Source organism: Barbus barbus (genome assembly GCF_936440315.1).
Source record: "Barbus barbus genome assembly, chromosome: 40".
NCBI lineage: Eukaryota > Metazoa > Chordata > Actinopteri > Cypriniformes > Cyprinidae > Barbus > Barbus barbus.
In genome coordinates this window covers 25435664-25451087 of record NC_136718.1, presented here as the reverse complement: position 1 = coordinate 25451087, position 15424 = coordinate 25435664, and the positions used below count along the sequence as shown (strand labels likewise).

The 15424-nt window shown below is 34.8% G+C and overlaps 1 protein-coding gene across 1 annotated transcript in view; it reads right to left on the bottom strand.

Moving 5' to 3' along the window:
• Window positions 1–15424, bottom strand: part of col24a1 (collagen type XXIV alpha 1 chain) — a gene marked incomplete at its 5' end in the record, with an annotated part of 101198 nt that overhangs the window by 41854 nt on the left and 43920 nt on the right. Inside the window, 10 exons of the mRNA XM_079400418.1 lie at window positions 3313–3357; window positions 3633–3686; window positions 4393–4437; window positions 4747–4800; window positions 5026–5079; window positions 6736–6789; window positions 6937–6990; window positions 8515–8568; window positions 10591–10635; window positions 10717–10770. Coding sequence (XP_079256544.1) covers window positions 3313–3357; window positions 3633–3686; window positions 4393–4437; window positions 4747–4800; window positions 5026–5079; window positions 6736–6789; window positions 6937–6990; window positions 8515–8568; window positions 10591–10635; window positions 10717–10770 — 513 coding nt within the window. The remainder of the gene's footprint in view (window positions 1–3312; window positions 3358–3632; window positions 3687–4392; window positions 4438–4746; window positions 4801–5025; window positions 5080–6735; window positions 6790–6936; window positions 6991–8514; window positions 8569–10590; window positions 10636–10716; window positions 10771–15424) is intronic.

Sequence of the window (15424 nt, the reverse complement as noted above, 5' to 3'; positions counted from 1 at the left end):
TCCATCACTTCCATGTAAGTTGGTACAGTACAAGTACATTTTTGGGACGATTCCCAGCATGCACCATCAGCCCTGGGGAACTTTCCGAAGCATTCGACGTCCCTCTGACAGTTCATTTGTCACAGAACAATCATTACATCAGATATCTTTGGCTCGTCTGACTGAAGCTCCTACAAACTTTCCATGTCAATGTTTCATGCAGGTCATTCCCCATTTTCAATTTCAAAAAACAAAGAACATTATTGTAAGGTTTGGAGGCAAAGTGTTAATAAATTGCTCAAGATAAATTAATAATATAGCAGCTTAAAAGTTTGAGGTCTGTACATTTTTTTGTTTGTTTTTGACGTCACTTCTGCTCACCAAGGCTGCATTTATTTGACTAAAAATAAAGTAAAACAGTAAAATATTGTGAAATAGTATTACAATATAAAACAACTGTTTTGTATTTGAATATATTGTAAAATATAATTGATTTTTGTGATGCAAAGCTGAATTTTCAGCAGCCATTACACCAGTCTTCAGTCACATTCTACTGTTGAACATAATGTTTTCTGCTTCATATTTCTGTGCAAATCCAGGATTTTTGATTAACAGAACGTTCAAAAGAGCAGCATTTATTTGAAATATTTAGTAACATTATAAATGTCTTTACTGTCACTTTTCATTTTTTGTTTTGTTTACATAATATATGTGTATGTACTGTGTATATTTAATATGTATATATAAATACACACACATACAGCATATATTTTGAAAATATTTACATTTATTTGCATGTATATATTTATATTCATATAAATTATATCATATATATTTAATATATAAACGTAACATTCCTTAAATTTTATAATAAAAAAAAAAAATTAAGATCTTAAAATTTTCTTAAATATATACATGCATGTGTGTGTATTCATATATACATAATACATATACACAGTACACACACATACACACACATATATTATGTATACAAAAACTTTCATTTTGGATGTGATTAATCGCGATTAATTGTATATATATATATATATATAAAGCTTATATTTTAACACAGTAATCTCACAAATTCCACATTCATTTTTAGATTTCTATACATTCGAGACCGAGAAAACGGACAGATTACATAAGAATGAACTGTAAGGGGATTCTGGAGAATCAAGAAATAAAATAATGAGCTTTCTGAAAGCATGCCAGACATCACAGATGTTCTTCGGGAGAGACACCAAGTGCATGCCGGGATTGACGAGGCTTTCCATATTTTCCTGGAAGAGCCAAGCGACAGCCAGCAGTACATACATCTGCTGTAACAGTTACTACATCAAAATGTGTCATCCAAACCTCAGAGGATGGATATTCTGCAGCTAAAAACACTCCAGACACGTCAAAAGCCATATAAAATCATCTGCATCATCCAGCAGCTACTTTTCAATTACAACCGAAACAATTCTGTTTCTGTAAGTCCTCAGAGAAAATGCTTGCTGAATGATTTTAGCTTTATATCAATCCTAACGGTAACTGAAATCCATGTTCCACTGCCGTCTACTGGATGAAGATGAAGCTACAAGAAATGAAAGCAACTCCAGTCTGTATCACACTTAAAAACAGGCAACAATTATGCCACAAAATAGAAAGCCATTAAAAATGTTATAGAAGTTTAAATTTACTGTAAAGAAATTGTAGTGTACTTTTATTTTTATATAAAATAAATATTTTACAAAAAATGTTGAAACCTATATTTGCTATAAAATTAACGCCATATGTCTAATTAAATTATGTTCCAAATTTGAAGTTGATATGAAAATTTTGGTTCCTGTGAGTTTGTTAAGGTGCTATAACAAAAATAGCCACCAGGTGACACCCAAACTCCATTGATTTTTTAATGCACATCCTGTAACAAATATATACATTTCTGTCACAATATTAGTTCTACTACAATAAATAACCACCAAATATGGAACCTTGAGGCTTCAGACCTCTCTAAATTAAGTCAAGTCACCTTTATATATATAGTGCTTTTAACAATACAGATTGTGTCAAAGCACTTAACTGTATCAAATTGGAGGATAGAGTGTCAGTAATAGTTGTCAATATTAGCAAAAGTTTTGATTATAAAATATTATAGAGAATTTGGCACTTGACACTGCACAATAGAAGGAAAAGCCTGCTAAAGGTTTTAAATGTACCATTTCCACGGTAACACAATGTCCAAAAACAGTAACACAATGTCCAAAAACAGTAACACAATGTCCAAAAACGAGTGTTTAAGCTTTCAAATTATATCTAATTTAGGATGATTATTAAAATATGTGATGGGGGAAAAAGGCAATAAAAAATGCCAAACGTCCTGCTAGCGGAAAAACCCAGAGATTAAAATACTGCTCTGAAGAACCAATAATGACTTTCAATTTTTAATCTGCAAGATTTTGTGCTGAAAAGTCAGAGTTAGTGTGACTTGAAGAGGTTGAGAACTTCAGCAACTAATCTGCAGATTTAAACCACTTTCCCCTCTGTCTTGATCTCTTCCTGTTCATTTGGAAAGTGATGTCATGCATTCATTAAAGACCTTGTGTTCTCCAGATTGCTGTTCTTGAAGTGGGGCCGTCGGGGCCCCTGCACAGATTTTCTGTGGCTGATCTCTAATGCATCACACATGTGAGCTCGTACACTATAGACGAACACAAACCAGAATGCAAATATTATGACTGAGCTCATCACAAGAATACAGCGCACATGTTTGCTGTGTCGTATCTAAAGCAAATCCTCCTCACATGGACGCGAACACAGTCTCGTCTTCCCATCGGAAGATGGAGAGAAACCACGGGATAAACGTTTTTCCAAGGGCAATCGCTGTGTGTGTCCTAAATCTCTCTGAAGAAGTTCAAGAGAGGGAGGAAGTTCTCATGAAACGCATTAAAAGGCTCTTTTTAAACCTCTGTTTTCTCACACAGCATTAGATCCTCACAATACGTCTCTGGTTTTACAAGATAATAAACAAACACACAACAGGAAAATAAACACGTTTGCTCAATGAAACTTCACAACTGTGAAACGGAAAACTGCCAGTAATTCAACAAAAAACATAACTACGAGTTCAATCAGTGTAACAATTTTTTTTTTTTTTTTACAAAAACACGGATGGATGGATGGAAGGATGGAAAGATAGATAGATAGATAAATAGACAGACAGACAGACAGACAGACAGATAGACAGATAGACAGATAGATAGATAGATAGATAGATAGATAGATAGATAGATAGATAGATAGATAGATAGATAGATAGATAGATAGATAGATAGATAGATAGATACTTACAGGGGGGCCGTGTTTTCCAGGATTCCCTGGGTCACCAATTTCTCCCTGGGAACAGACAAAAAGAAATAAATGAACATCAAAACCAGATCAACAAAATGCATCATCAAGAATCTATGACTATAGACCAAGCTCTAATATGAATTTATCATCTGTGATAAATCTCACATTTGTAGGGATGGTTGATATGCTGGCCAATCAGAGAGTGATGTGAACAATTACACAGAAATATTGGAAATATTGAACATAAGACTGCCTTTGGGTTTTTTGCATTTTGGATGATGGACAGGTGGGATAATTTCTGCTGGTGAGGAGATACTTACCTTCAGTCCTTCAGGTCCTGGTTCACCAATGAAACCCTTCCGACCTATTCGTCCCTGTAGTGGATGAACACACAAACACACAGACACACACACAGACACAGACACAGACACAAAGACACACACACACACACACACACACACACAGACACAGACCCACAGACACAGACACAGAGACAGACCCACAGACACAGACACAGAGAGACACAGACACAGACACACAGACACAGACACAGACACAGACACAGACACAGAGACACAGACACAGACACAGAGACACAGACACAGACACAGACACAGACACAGACACAGACACACAGACACAGAGACACAGAGACACAGAGACACACAGACAGACACAGACAGACACACAGACACACAGACACAGACACACAGACACAGACACACAGATACAGACACAGACACACAGACACAGACACAGACACACAGACACAGACACACAGACACAGACACACACACAGACACAGAGACACAGACACACAGACACAGACAGACACACAGACACACAGACAGACAGACACAGACACACAGATACAGACACAGACACAGACACAGAGACACAGACACAGACACAGACACAGACACACAGACACACAGACACAGAGACACAGACACACAGACAGACACACACACACACACACACAAACACACACACAGGTGTAATTGTAAATGCTTCTGCCTGTATACATTCACAAAAAATATCAACAAACAAACATGAATCTTAAAAAAGAAAGACACTTACAGTGGGACCAGGCATTCCAGGTGGACCCGGGGGGCCTTCGTCTCCCTGGAGAAACACACAAGGAAGCGGTTTAGTAAACATTCAGTGAACAGATCCCACAGAACATCGCCCGTAGACAAGATAACATTCCTTCACTGTACACATCACAAGCTCGAAAAGAAACGAGGCGATGAAAGAAGAGCAGAAGAACATCACTGAACTGTCTCAACTGCAGAGGATATTTCATTCACTTTATACCACTATACACACTCTGATAGATAGACAGACAGACAGACAGACAGACAGACAGACAGACAGACAGATAGATAGATAGACTAACTGTCTGGTGTGTAAGAATGGAGATGAACTCTTTACCTCTGTTCCTTTTGGCCCTGGTGGTCCCTGGGGGCCCCGGGCTCCTTGAATACCCTAAACACACACACAGACACAGACACACAGACACAGACACACACACAGACACACACACACACACACACAGATTCGGTGAAGTGAGGAACACTGGGAAAAACGTGTCTTTCATTCAAAGACTCGGATACATACTGAGTGAGAGTAACAAATGAGCTCTAGTGAGGGGCCTCGCTGTCTACTATTGAGGCAGTATCATGAGTGATCTCAATTAGAGAACATGCGTACCTTTGGTCCCAGGGGGCCGTTGGGTCCTGGTGCACCAATGTCTCCTGGGAAACCCTATAAAACATGGAGAAAAACACATAAAGAATGCATTATGAGCTTCACCTTACCTTCACCTTATACAGTGATTAACAGCTGCCCCGCCTCTGTCATTACAGCCCCGCCCACTTGTCATCAGACCACGCCCACTTACTATAAATTAGGGTCAGGCAGGGCAGGGTTTACATTTATAACTAGTGTTTTTCTATACATCTGAGAAATATAAAGAGTTTACTACTGTAGATGAATCTCTCACACCAGTGCTTGGAATTATTTTTAAGAATTTTTGCTTTTAAAATTAACATGAATGTCATTCGGAATCCATTTTATTTCTGTAATACGATCAGATGCGGCAAGATATTAAATAAAAATGTACATTTTATAATAATAATAATAATAAATTAAAATAATTAATAATAATAATTATTATTACATAACTTTATATAAATTATTAATTAATTGTAATTATAATAAATATAATTTATAACATATATATATATATATTATACTAATAGTATATATTTAATAATAATAATAATAATCAGGAACATGCATTAACAAAAGTAAAAAAAAGTCTTGTCAAGTTCTTGTTTACTTACAAGAAGGATATTGCTCCCCAACAATTCCTTAGAAATGTTAATGACATTAATTAGCAGGCAGGAATGTAGCTACAGCATGACAAGAGCATGAAATAACACAGAAGTGCCACTAGAGGGCAACTTCCTAGCCACCTAGCTGCTATCAAACTAGCACGCGGGACGTTAAACTCTTGCGCTGGATGAGTTTCATCCATTTGCCGCACAGATGCGTCTGTGTTTACTCTGATAAAGCTGCGAGGAGCCACGATCATGTTCGGAATTAACGAAAGACAAACGCAAAAATCAACACAAATAACAAGGAAGTAGACATGCCTTGCAAAAAAGACACAATTCAGGCTATTTATTGGAGACTATAAACAGCTCTAATGTGATTAATGCTTTGTTGTATTGAAGAAGGTTTGGGGCGTCTGAAGGCCACATGCACTGATCTAATAAGAGCGTCGCTCTCACGTCTGCTCCAAATATTTCAGCAAATTTAAACATAACCAATACAATTACTGGCATTCTTCTCAAAATCAGAGCAGAAATGCTAAATAAGTCAATTGATTTCATCTGCTTATTTGTAATATTCTTTAGTCTGGGAGAAGCATTTGCTGTGAAATCTTGACTGATTTTGATCAAGTAAACATCAGAATAACTGCAGTCATATCTCCAGATGAACACTTTCTGGACTGAATCAGCTCAGCTTTACTTGATTCTCCATCAATCATTTTCTAGATAAATCAGTGCGTCTCAAATCTGATCGTCAGGATCTTTTGAGGAGCGTTTGTTTCCAGAAGCTTTACTTTCACTGTTCCTCAGCGGAGGACTGATCTTCATCTCACATCTTCTGAGGAGTGTTTAGTTCTCCATCTTTCAGTCATCACTGGATTGCATTGCATTATATGTTTGGATCATTTCAATCCCATTTTACTAAGACATATTACTGGAGATATAGAGTGACCGCTGATATTTAGATAATTTTATGTCAGTATCTGCTCTACTGTTGATTTATATTACAAGCAAACTGGACATTTGTTCCTGACTCAATCAAAACCAAATCTCCACACAAGTTTTCCTGAGCTCTGGTTCTCACCTCAGGTCCTGGTGGCCCCGGAGGCCCCTGTGGTCCCGGGTCACCTGTTTTCCCCTTTCAGAGAGAGAATATCATCCATAAACATCACACATATATATATACATCAAAAGAGATCATAGTTCAGTCTCTCTCAGATTTCTAACCAGATTTGCTGGTTTACTGACAATCGACAGCATTTGTATTGAACACAGGTGGTCTTACGAGAGGTCCTGGTTTTCCGCGTGGTCCTGTCGGGCCTGGATTACCAGCCGTCCCCTGGAAGAGAAACACAAACAAAACACAAGTCTCCTCGCTGTCTGCATAAACCATCCAATCCATCTACATACACAGCATTCCCACACATTCAGACCCACACATCTCCACTACTTAACCAGCAGTTCATGGTTTTTCAAATGTTCATTAATCATTAATATATCCAATTAGTTTCAATATCATACATTTTAACTTATTGAATATTGCTTGTTCCCCAGCTAGTCATATTTGAATCATGTTAATCATTTTTTTAATAATAAATTTGATTGTTTTCACAATGAACAGAGATATGCTTATTCTAGGCAGTTAATACAGTTAATAGTAAGTACATTTAAAAATAAAAATATCTATATAATAATCGAAAAGAATCTCTATAATTAAAAATATTTTTTTAGTAATTAAAAGATTAAAAATATTTTAAAAATAATATAAAAATAAAAACGATATACATATATCACATTTTTATTGTTATATTGTTATTTTTAAAACATAAAAAAACAGTAATCTTTTCATATATATAAAATAGTCTAAAAATAGACTTAATTTTCTATAGCAAAACACAATTTCTTTTAATTTTATGATAAAATATGGATATATAAAATAAAATAGTAAATAAATAAAACATAATAATTAAAAATGTAAATGTTATTCTATTTAAATAGATGCAATAAAACCATGCTAAATATAAAAGGTATAAAAATAATACAAGTAATATAAAACAAAACTATTGATTATTTAAATAGATGCAAATAGTTAATAATAAACTATGCCATGACTTTTTAAGAGCACAAATCTGACCGGTTCCATTTATTTATGATTGACAAGCATGTAACAAAAAGTATATTAGTTTATTAGTATATGTGACCCTGGACCACAAAACCAGTCATAAGGTTCAGTTATTCGAAATTGAGATTTATGCATCATCTGAAAGCTGAATAAATAATCTTTCCATTGATGTATGGTTTGTTAGGATCGGACAATATTTGGTCGAGATACAACTATTTGAAAATCTGGAATCTGAGGGTGCAATAAAATCTAAATATTGAGAAAATCGCCTTTAAAGTTGTTCAAATGAAGATCTTGGCAATGCATATTACTAATCAAAAATTAAGCTTTGATATATTTACAGTAGGAAATTTACTAAATATCTTCATGGAACAATATCTTAATTATTTTTGGCATAAAAGAAAAATGTATCATTTTGACCCATGCAATGTATTTTTGGCTGTTGCTACAAATATACCCCAGCGACTTAAGACTGGTTTTGTGGTCCAGCGTCACATGCTGTATGTTACAACTGTGAAATTCAAATGAATGGATATTTAATATGCAACTCAAATGCATGTATCTGAGAGGCCTAATAATGCATTCCTAAAGAGATTCCTGCAGCAGATTTCTATCATGCACCAAACTTTCAGACATCAATGTAATCAATGTACAAAAGTCTCCAATAAGTCCTTTAAAAGACAGACTGATGCTATTTCATGACCATATAAACCAAACATACGATTTCATCTTGACGCTCACCTTGTCGCCCTGATAGCCAGTCTCTCCCGGTTCACCCCTCAATCCAGGTTCACCCTAAATCATACAGCATCAGGATTACAGAATAGAGACGAGACGCCAAACACTCGCTGCCGTTTAACACAGCATGCCTGAGCTGGATCTCATGTATGCATATATACTGTACATACAGCAGCAGGCAAGAGTGTCCACATGTTAGAATAATACTGCAGTGATGAAAACTCAGAAATAACACAAATGACTTTCTGGGAACAATGTGATGAAAACGTTACATAAATCAAAACTCTTTCATATTTGAGCTTTTCTTTGTCTACATTCCAGTCAGTGTTATTTTATTATCACTGAGACAGAGTTTAATGATTTTTTTGGTATTTTAAATAGTTTTTATTTTGTACTTTCATTTTAATTTAGGTAAAACATTTTTTGTCATTTTTATTTGAACTTTTTTTATTTCAGGTTTTCGTTATTTTAGTACATCAGGTTAAAATAAATGAGAATGAGAAACTCTGAAAATCTGAAAAAAATCTGAAATGAAATAAGTTTAAAGGGGTCATGTGATGCTATTTCAAGTTTTCCTTTCTCTTTGGAGAACAGAACAACCCAAATGTTCAATTTGGTGCAATGTATTTTATGGACGACAGTTTCGTGAACCTGAGTGTACAAGGCTGGCTATTCACGAAGGCTATTTCTAAAAAAAGAAAAAAAAGGGTCAATTCCGACTTTGCTATGACAATCTGGCGCTTCTGAAGCGACTGTAAGTATGTTTTGTTATTAGTTCAAGTATTTGCTATTGACTGTTCAAATGTGGAGTTTTGCACGTAACACGTCGTGTGTGTGTGTGTGTGTGTGTGTGAGGGGAACAGGGTCACATCACAGTGGAGTGTACAGCCCGTCAGAAATCGTCTTAACTGCGGCTTGTGTGCAAATACATACGAGCATCATCACTGTTTCTGTCACACGACTCTGTTCCCCTCTTGGGCTTGAACTGATGGTAAAACTAACTTGAAAGCTGAAGCTCGTGATTAAGGAAAGGGGCGTTACATTTCAAACTAGTGCTTGTGGTGTTCGGCCAATCACAATGCACTGGGTTAGTTGGCCAATCAGAGCAGACTGCACTTGTTGGAAGGCGGGGCTTTGTTGAAAACAACGCGTTTGAGAGAGGCGGGGCATAGAGGACCTACAATAATGTACAGTATTTGAAAAGTAATGTGTTTTTTGAACATTAAAGCATGTCAACATATTCTGTTACACAAATAATGATCTTTAAAATAGCATCATATGACTCCTTTAAGGTTATTTATTTATTTATTTTATTTCAGTTAACATTCATTTTATTTCAGGCATCAATATATATACACGATATACATTACTGTTGTTACTATATGTGTGCGTGTGTTTTCTTCTTCTAAATACCACCCTTTTTTTATACACATCTTAAATTAGTTTTTATTTATGTATTTTCCAATTTTATTTTAATTTTAGTTTCTGTAATTTTGTTTTGGTCATTTTTATTAGTTATTGTTTTTATTTTTAAATATACCTATATATATTTTTTAATAATTACCTTTAGTTATTTTATCACACCATTTTAGTACTTCATACACTATTTCAGTACACCAAGAGAAATGTTTGGAAACTAGATAAAATAAAATATTTTTCTTAATTTTTTTAATTTTTAATTTTATTTTTTTTATTATATATATATTTTTTTATTATTTCAAGCAACAAAAAATATTTTTTTCATGGTTTCAGTTTTCCTTTCAGTTATATTTCTAATATAGTTACAACATACCTATGGACATATCTTTGATTTATCTACAGAACTAGTTTTGTAAGCTTTTAAAATCACGAGAAACATAAATGTAGTGATTTAGCAGTTTTTTAAAGATTCCACAAAAGAACAGATCTTCTATTTCTCAAAAAATCAAACTAGTTTCAGAAGTCATTAAGGTCATGAGAAACCTAAATGAATTCAAGTGTGCTGAAACGTTTGATCATCTATGACGTTAGTCCATTTCTCCAACACATTAAACTCATAAGTTTGCATGTTTGCTGCAATAATAGAAATATTTAAATCACCTTATCACCTTTCATTCCAGGAGGCCCCACCCCTCCAGTCAGGCCCTGCCAATGAGAGAACAAGACCTTCAGTGTTCAGCCAATCAGGTTACAGAAACACTGAGCCGTGATGTGAGGGGAGGTTACCTGAGGTCCCACAATGCCAGGAAAGCCGCGGGGTCCCTCGGGCCCCGGATCACCCTGAGAGAAGAGAGAGAGATGGAGCGTTTGGTGAATAATTCAGTAAATGACTGTTGAATGAGGGCAGTCCCACCGTCCACCATCATGACATCAGTCTGCAGTCAGTTTCTGGCTTTTTACAAACAACATGCTAGAAACGCAGAGCCCTGCACCCACTTTATCTGTGATCGGACTCTCACACGCATGCTTACACAGCTACTCCTGGAAGAGCAGAATTAACCCGCTTCCTGCTGCGGTAAATGCAATGCAAGTCACTCGCGGTCAGGACAGAAGGTCAAGTGAAAGATTTATTCAATGTTATCTCACAGGAGGAACAATTTTTATTTTACAACCACATTCTTTGGGAAAAGGTGGGAACAAAGGAATTAAAGTACTGTAAACCATATAAACTAAAAAAGTCAATTTAAATAATGTAGTGATTTTTAAATTCATTTTTTAATGAATTCAAATTGATTGATTTTTAATTAATTTAAATAATAACAATAATAATATCCATGACAAATTTATATATATATATATATATATAAAAAGGATTTGTCAAATAAAGAAATACATAAATGAAATTCAAAGCAGCAGAAAAAAAAAACCAGGTATACTTGCTGTCTTCGGAGGAGAAAAAAATAAATAAATAAATAAATAACTAAAAAAAAAAATATATATATATATATATATGCACATATATACACACACACAGCAGGGAAAATCACGTTTAAATATAAACATCAGAAAAAAACAACAATTCAAAACAATCAAAAACAACAAAAACAGGAGAAAAATTTACCATTTAAATATTTTCAATTTGAAATACATTTACTTATATGAACACTGGAAAATATCAGTCGCTGCTTTACATTTTTTAAGTTGAATCAAATTGTCTGTGCAAGTCATTTTAACTTGAATTATATCATAATGACATTTAAAAAAATCAAGTTGAATGTGTTAAATTATTTTGATAAGTTAAAGTAACAAATACACATGTTGCCGTGGCTCATTGATCATAATGCTGTAATATCTTTCTACAGTGTAACGATATATTTTCTGGTCATATCTGCGTATTTCTTCACGTCTGTGCTCAGTGTTTCTGTGAAAGCAGCACTGTTCTGCAGAGAGATGCTGTTTGTGAGCACACCAAAACAATAACTGGGTGAACAGGTTAGTGTTTGTTTGTGTGTGAGAGGCGTCAGGGGATAATTATAGCTCACCTCCTACTTACACCAGCAAACAAATCATTCATTCATCATCTGTGCACTGATTCCTGCTGGATTAGTTTGTTAAACCGGTGGAAAATGTGGATGGACGTGTGTGTGATTTGAGACAGGAGTGTTTCTGAACACACATCTGTCTCAAAACTCTTTCCCCAAACCTGCGAGTCTGCTGTCTACTTTGGCAACATCCTGACTGACACTGAAGCTCATAAATAAGTGATTGGAAACTAGGCCCATCACTAATAAACCGCTCTCATGTCTGCAATGATTCATGGGAACCAGCCTCTTCTTTCACCTCACACCGACAGGAAAAAATGAACAAACATCTCAGAGCCGGAGAGATGATGCTCTTCAGGCGTCTTCTGCACAGACAATGTGAAGTAAAATAATGTACTAGAGGATCCAGACCACTAACAAAGCCAGTAATGGCATCAGTATACCATGGTATTACCATAGTACATGTGCAAAATCATGGTAATGCCATGGGACTTTTTTTTATTTAACTTGTGAAGACATGTGGTTTGAAGGAGAGCTGCTCATCTGGAGCTGGTAGATGATTGTGAAAGACTCACAGATCACAAACAAATCACACACAGTCCATGAAAAAGCACTTCTGTCTGCTGCACGTGATAAAAACGACAGAAGAAAGAAAAGAAGAAGGTGAAATACGACTCGTTTGCTATTCTAATGCCTGCAGAAAACACATCAATCTGGGAATGTTCAGAAGCATCCCATGTACAGAATTCCCTACAGAGAACCATTATGTGACGAGGAGAAGATGAGATGCAAAACAAAGGCTTCTGAAGTTAGTGGAAGAGCGTTAATAAAGCAGATTCTGGGATCTTTAGACAAGCAGCTTAACATGTAAAAAGTTAAAAGTTGGAATTAAAATAATATACACTACCATAAGATTTGGGGTCAGAAGTCTCTTTTGCTCACCAAAGCTGCAGTTATTTCATTAAAAATACAGCAAAAACAACAATATTGTGAAATTGTTTTAATATTTAAAACAGCTGTTTTGTATGTGAATATCTGTTAAACTGTACTTTATTTCTGTGAATTTTCAGCATCATTCCTCCAGTCTTCAGTGTCACAAGAAACATTTCTGATTATTATCAATGTTGAAAACGGTTGTGCCGCTCAATATTTTTGTGGAAACCGTGATGCATTTTATTTTTCAGGGCTTTTTGATGAATAGGAAGTTCAAAAGAACGGCATTTATTTGAAATAGAAATCTTTTGTAACATTACACTGTTGCTTTTGATCAATTGAATGTGTTCTTGATCATTGAAAGTATTTATTTCTTTTTTTCTAATATTAAATAAATAAATAACTAAATAACGATTACTACATTTTTCAGCATTTACTTAAAGTAAAATTGCACTTAAAATTGTTTAAAAACCTAAAACAAATATGCATATCATTAATATAATATAATATAACATAACATATAATGCATCTGAAATTGAATCAATTCTTAATAAATAAACATAACTTATTTGAAATCTTTTGCAACATTATAGAGATCTTTGCTGTCACTTTTGTAATTTTCAGTGTATGGTTCATAATTTATATATATATATGTAACATATGCAAATATGTAGATATATTTTCCAAATATTCATATATTCTGACTTATAAAAAATACTATATAAATATATATTCAATATAAAATAGCAAAAAATATCAAAGGAAAAATCTATATTTTGAAAATTCTAAGATTCTAAAATTTTGGAAAACATTTATATAGTTTTATATAATTATATTCTATATTAATATTTTATATTTTCCAAATATAAATATATTTAATATTAATATATTTCTATGTAATGTTTAGTATAAAAGACCAGGGCCCGTATTCATGAAGAATCTTAGTGCTAAGAGTTGCTCCTAGTAACAAAATTCTAAGAAAATTCTTAGAAATGTGGGTGTTTCCTCTTAGAATTAAAGAAAAAAATTGATTCAGAAAGCATCTTAACCCTTAAAAGAGGTCTTAAGGTCAAAAATTGTTAGGAGTACGGACGAGGACTTTTAAGAGGCTTAAGAGTTTCTTTAGCAGCGGAGAAAATGGACGAAACATGAAGAGGGAGAAGAAATGTGTTGCACACAATGCATGAGCGTGAGTTAATACGATGCTACACATTAGATCGTGCAGGGATCATGTTTGTGATGATCTTATTAAAGACACGATAACATCTCAGACATTGTGCAGTAATGGGCTATGTCTCTGTTCATTTCCTATAAAACACGGTAAGTATGACAGCATGGTAAATAAAAAATAAAGAATATATATACATATATAATGTGTGTGTGTGTGTGTGTGTGTGTGTGTGAGAAAGAGCGAGAGGAAAAATTCCGCCTGTAATTTCAAAGTGAAGCCTTATAATATACCCTACTCTTAAAAGCACTCTTTTATTTCCTTCTTGACAACCAACCAATCACAGTCTTCAAAAGACTGTGTCATTCCTAGCAACGGGGTCTGCCCCGCCTCCTCACTAAGATGAAAGTTTTTGTCTTTTCCTCGCTCAGAGTTGCTCTCAGATTGGTCCTGAATCACTCTTAAACTAAGACTCCTAGTTAGACATTTTAAGCTAAAATAGGAGCTCTCTGAGAGGATTCTTAGAATCTTTATGAATACGGGCCCAGAAGTTTTATCTCATTATCAAAATTTACACAGACTTCATGCAACTAAAAAGTGAATAAAATAATTATGTTAATTAGGAAGGATTGAACAATTTGTTCCAGATTATCAACTGGCATGATATAACAGATCAGAAACCGAACCGAGCCTCTGTTTCTCCATTATTGTCTCTATTTCATGTGCTTCCCATTTCAGTGAGTCTGACATATCAGAGCCGGAATCAACCTGATCCTGTTCAACAGGGCATTTATTAGCATAAAGACTTCTCTGATCATCAGAGACTGAAACAGCAGTGAAAGCATCATGAGAAGCAACATCCCGCTCTAAATCTGTCATCTGACACCCTGACATCTCTGTCCAGAGCTTTATATGGCTCCGGGGGTTTGCTTTTAAAGCTGGAACGAGACGAGCAGACGCTCCTCTACTGTTAGACACCGCTTACTGAACATCACACATACAATCATTCGCTTTCTGACACGTGAACGGCTCCGCAGAGACTCGGAGAGCAGAGACACATGCAACAGACTGAAACACACACCAGTGAAGGAAACCTAAGAGTGTAAAGTTGCCACAAGCAGGGTTTTTGTTGTTACATAAAACTAAAACTGAAGCAATAAAAAAGCAGTTTTGATGATTGAAATAAAATAACTGTTAACTGAACTAAAATATAATTGAAAAAACTCACTTTATAAAACTCAATTACTTTATTTCACCTAGTTGCCAAGGCAATATTCTTTCTTTTTTTTTGAGTTTATTACGGAAGCGTATTGCATTCACTTGAGGAAAAAAAATCTACTCTGTTTTTCTG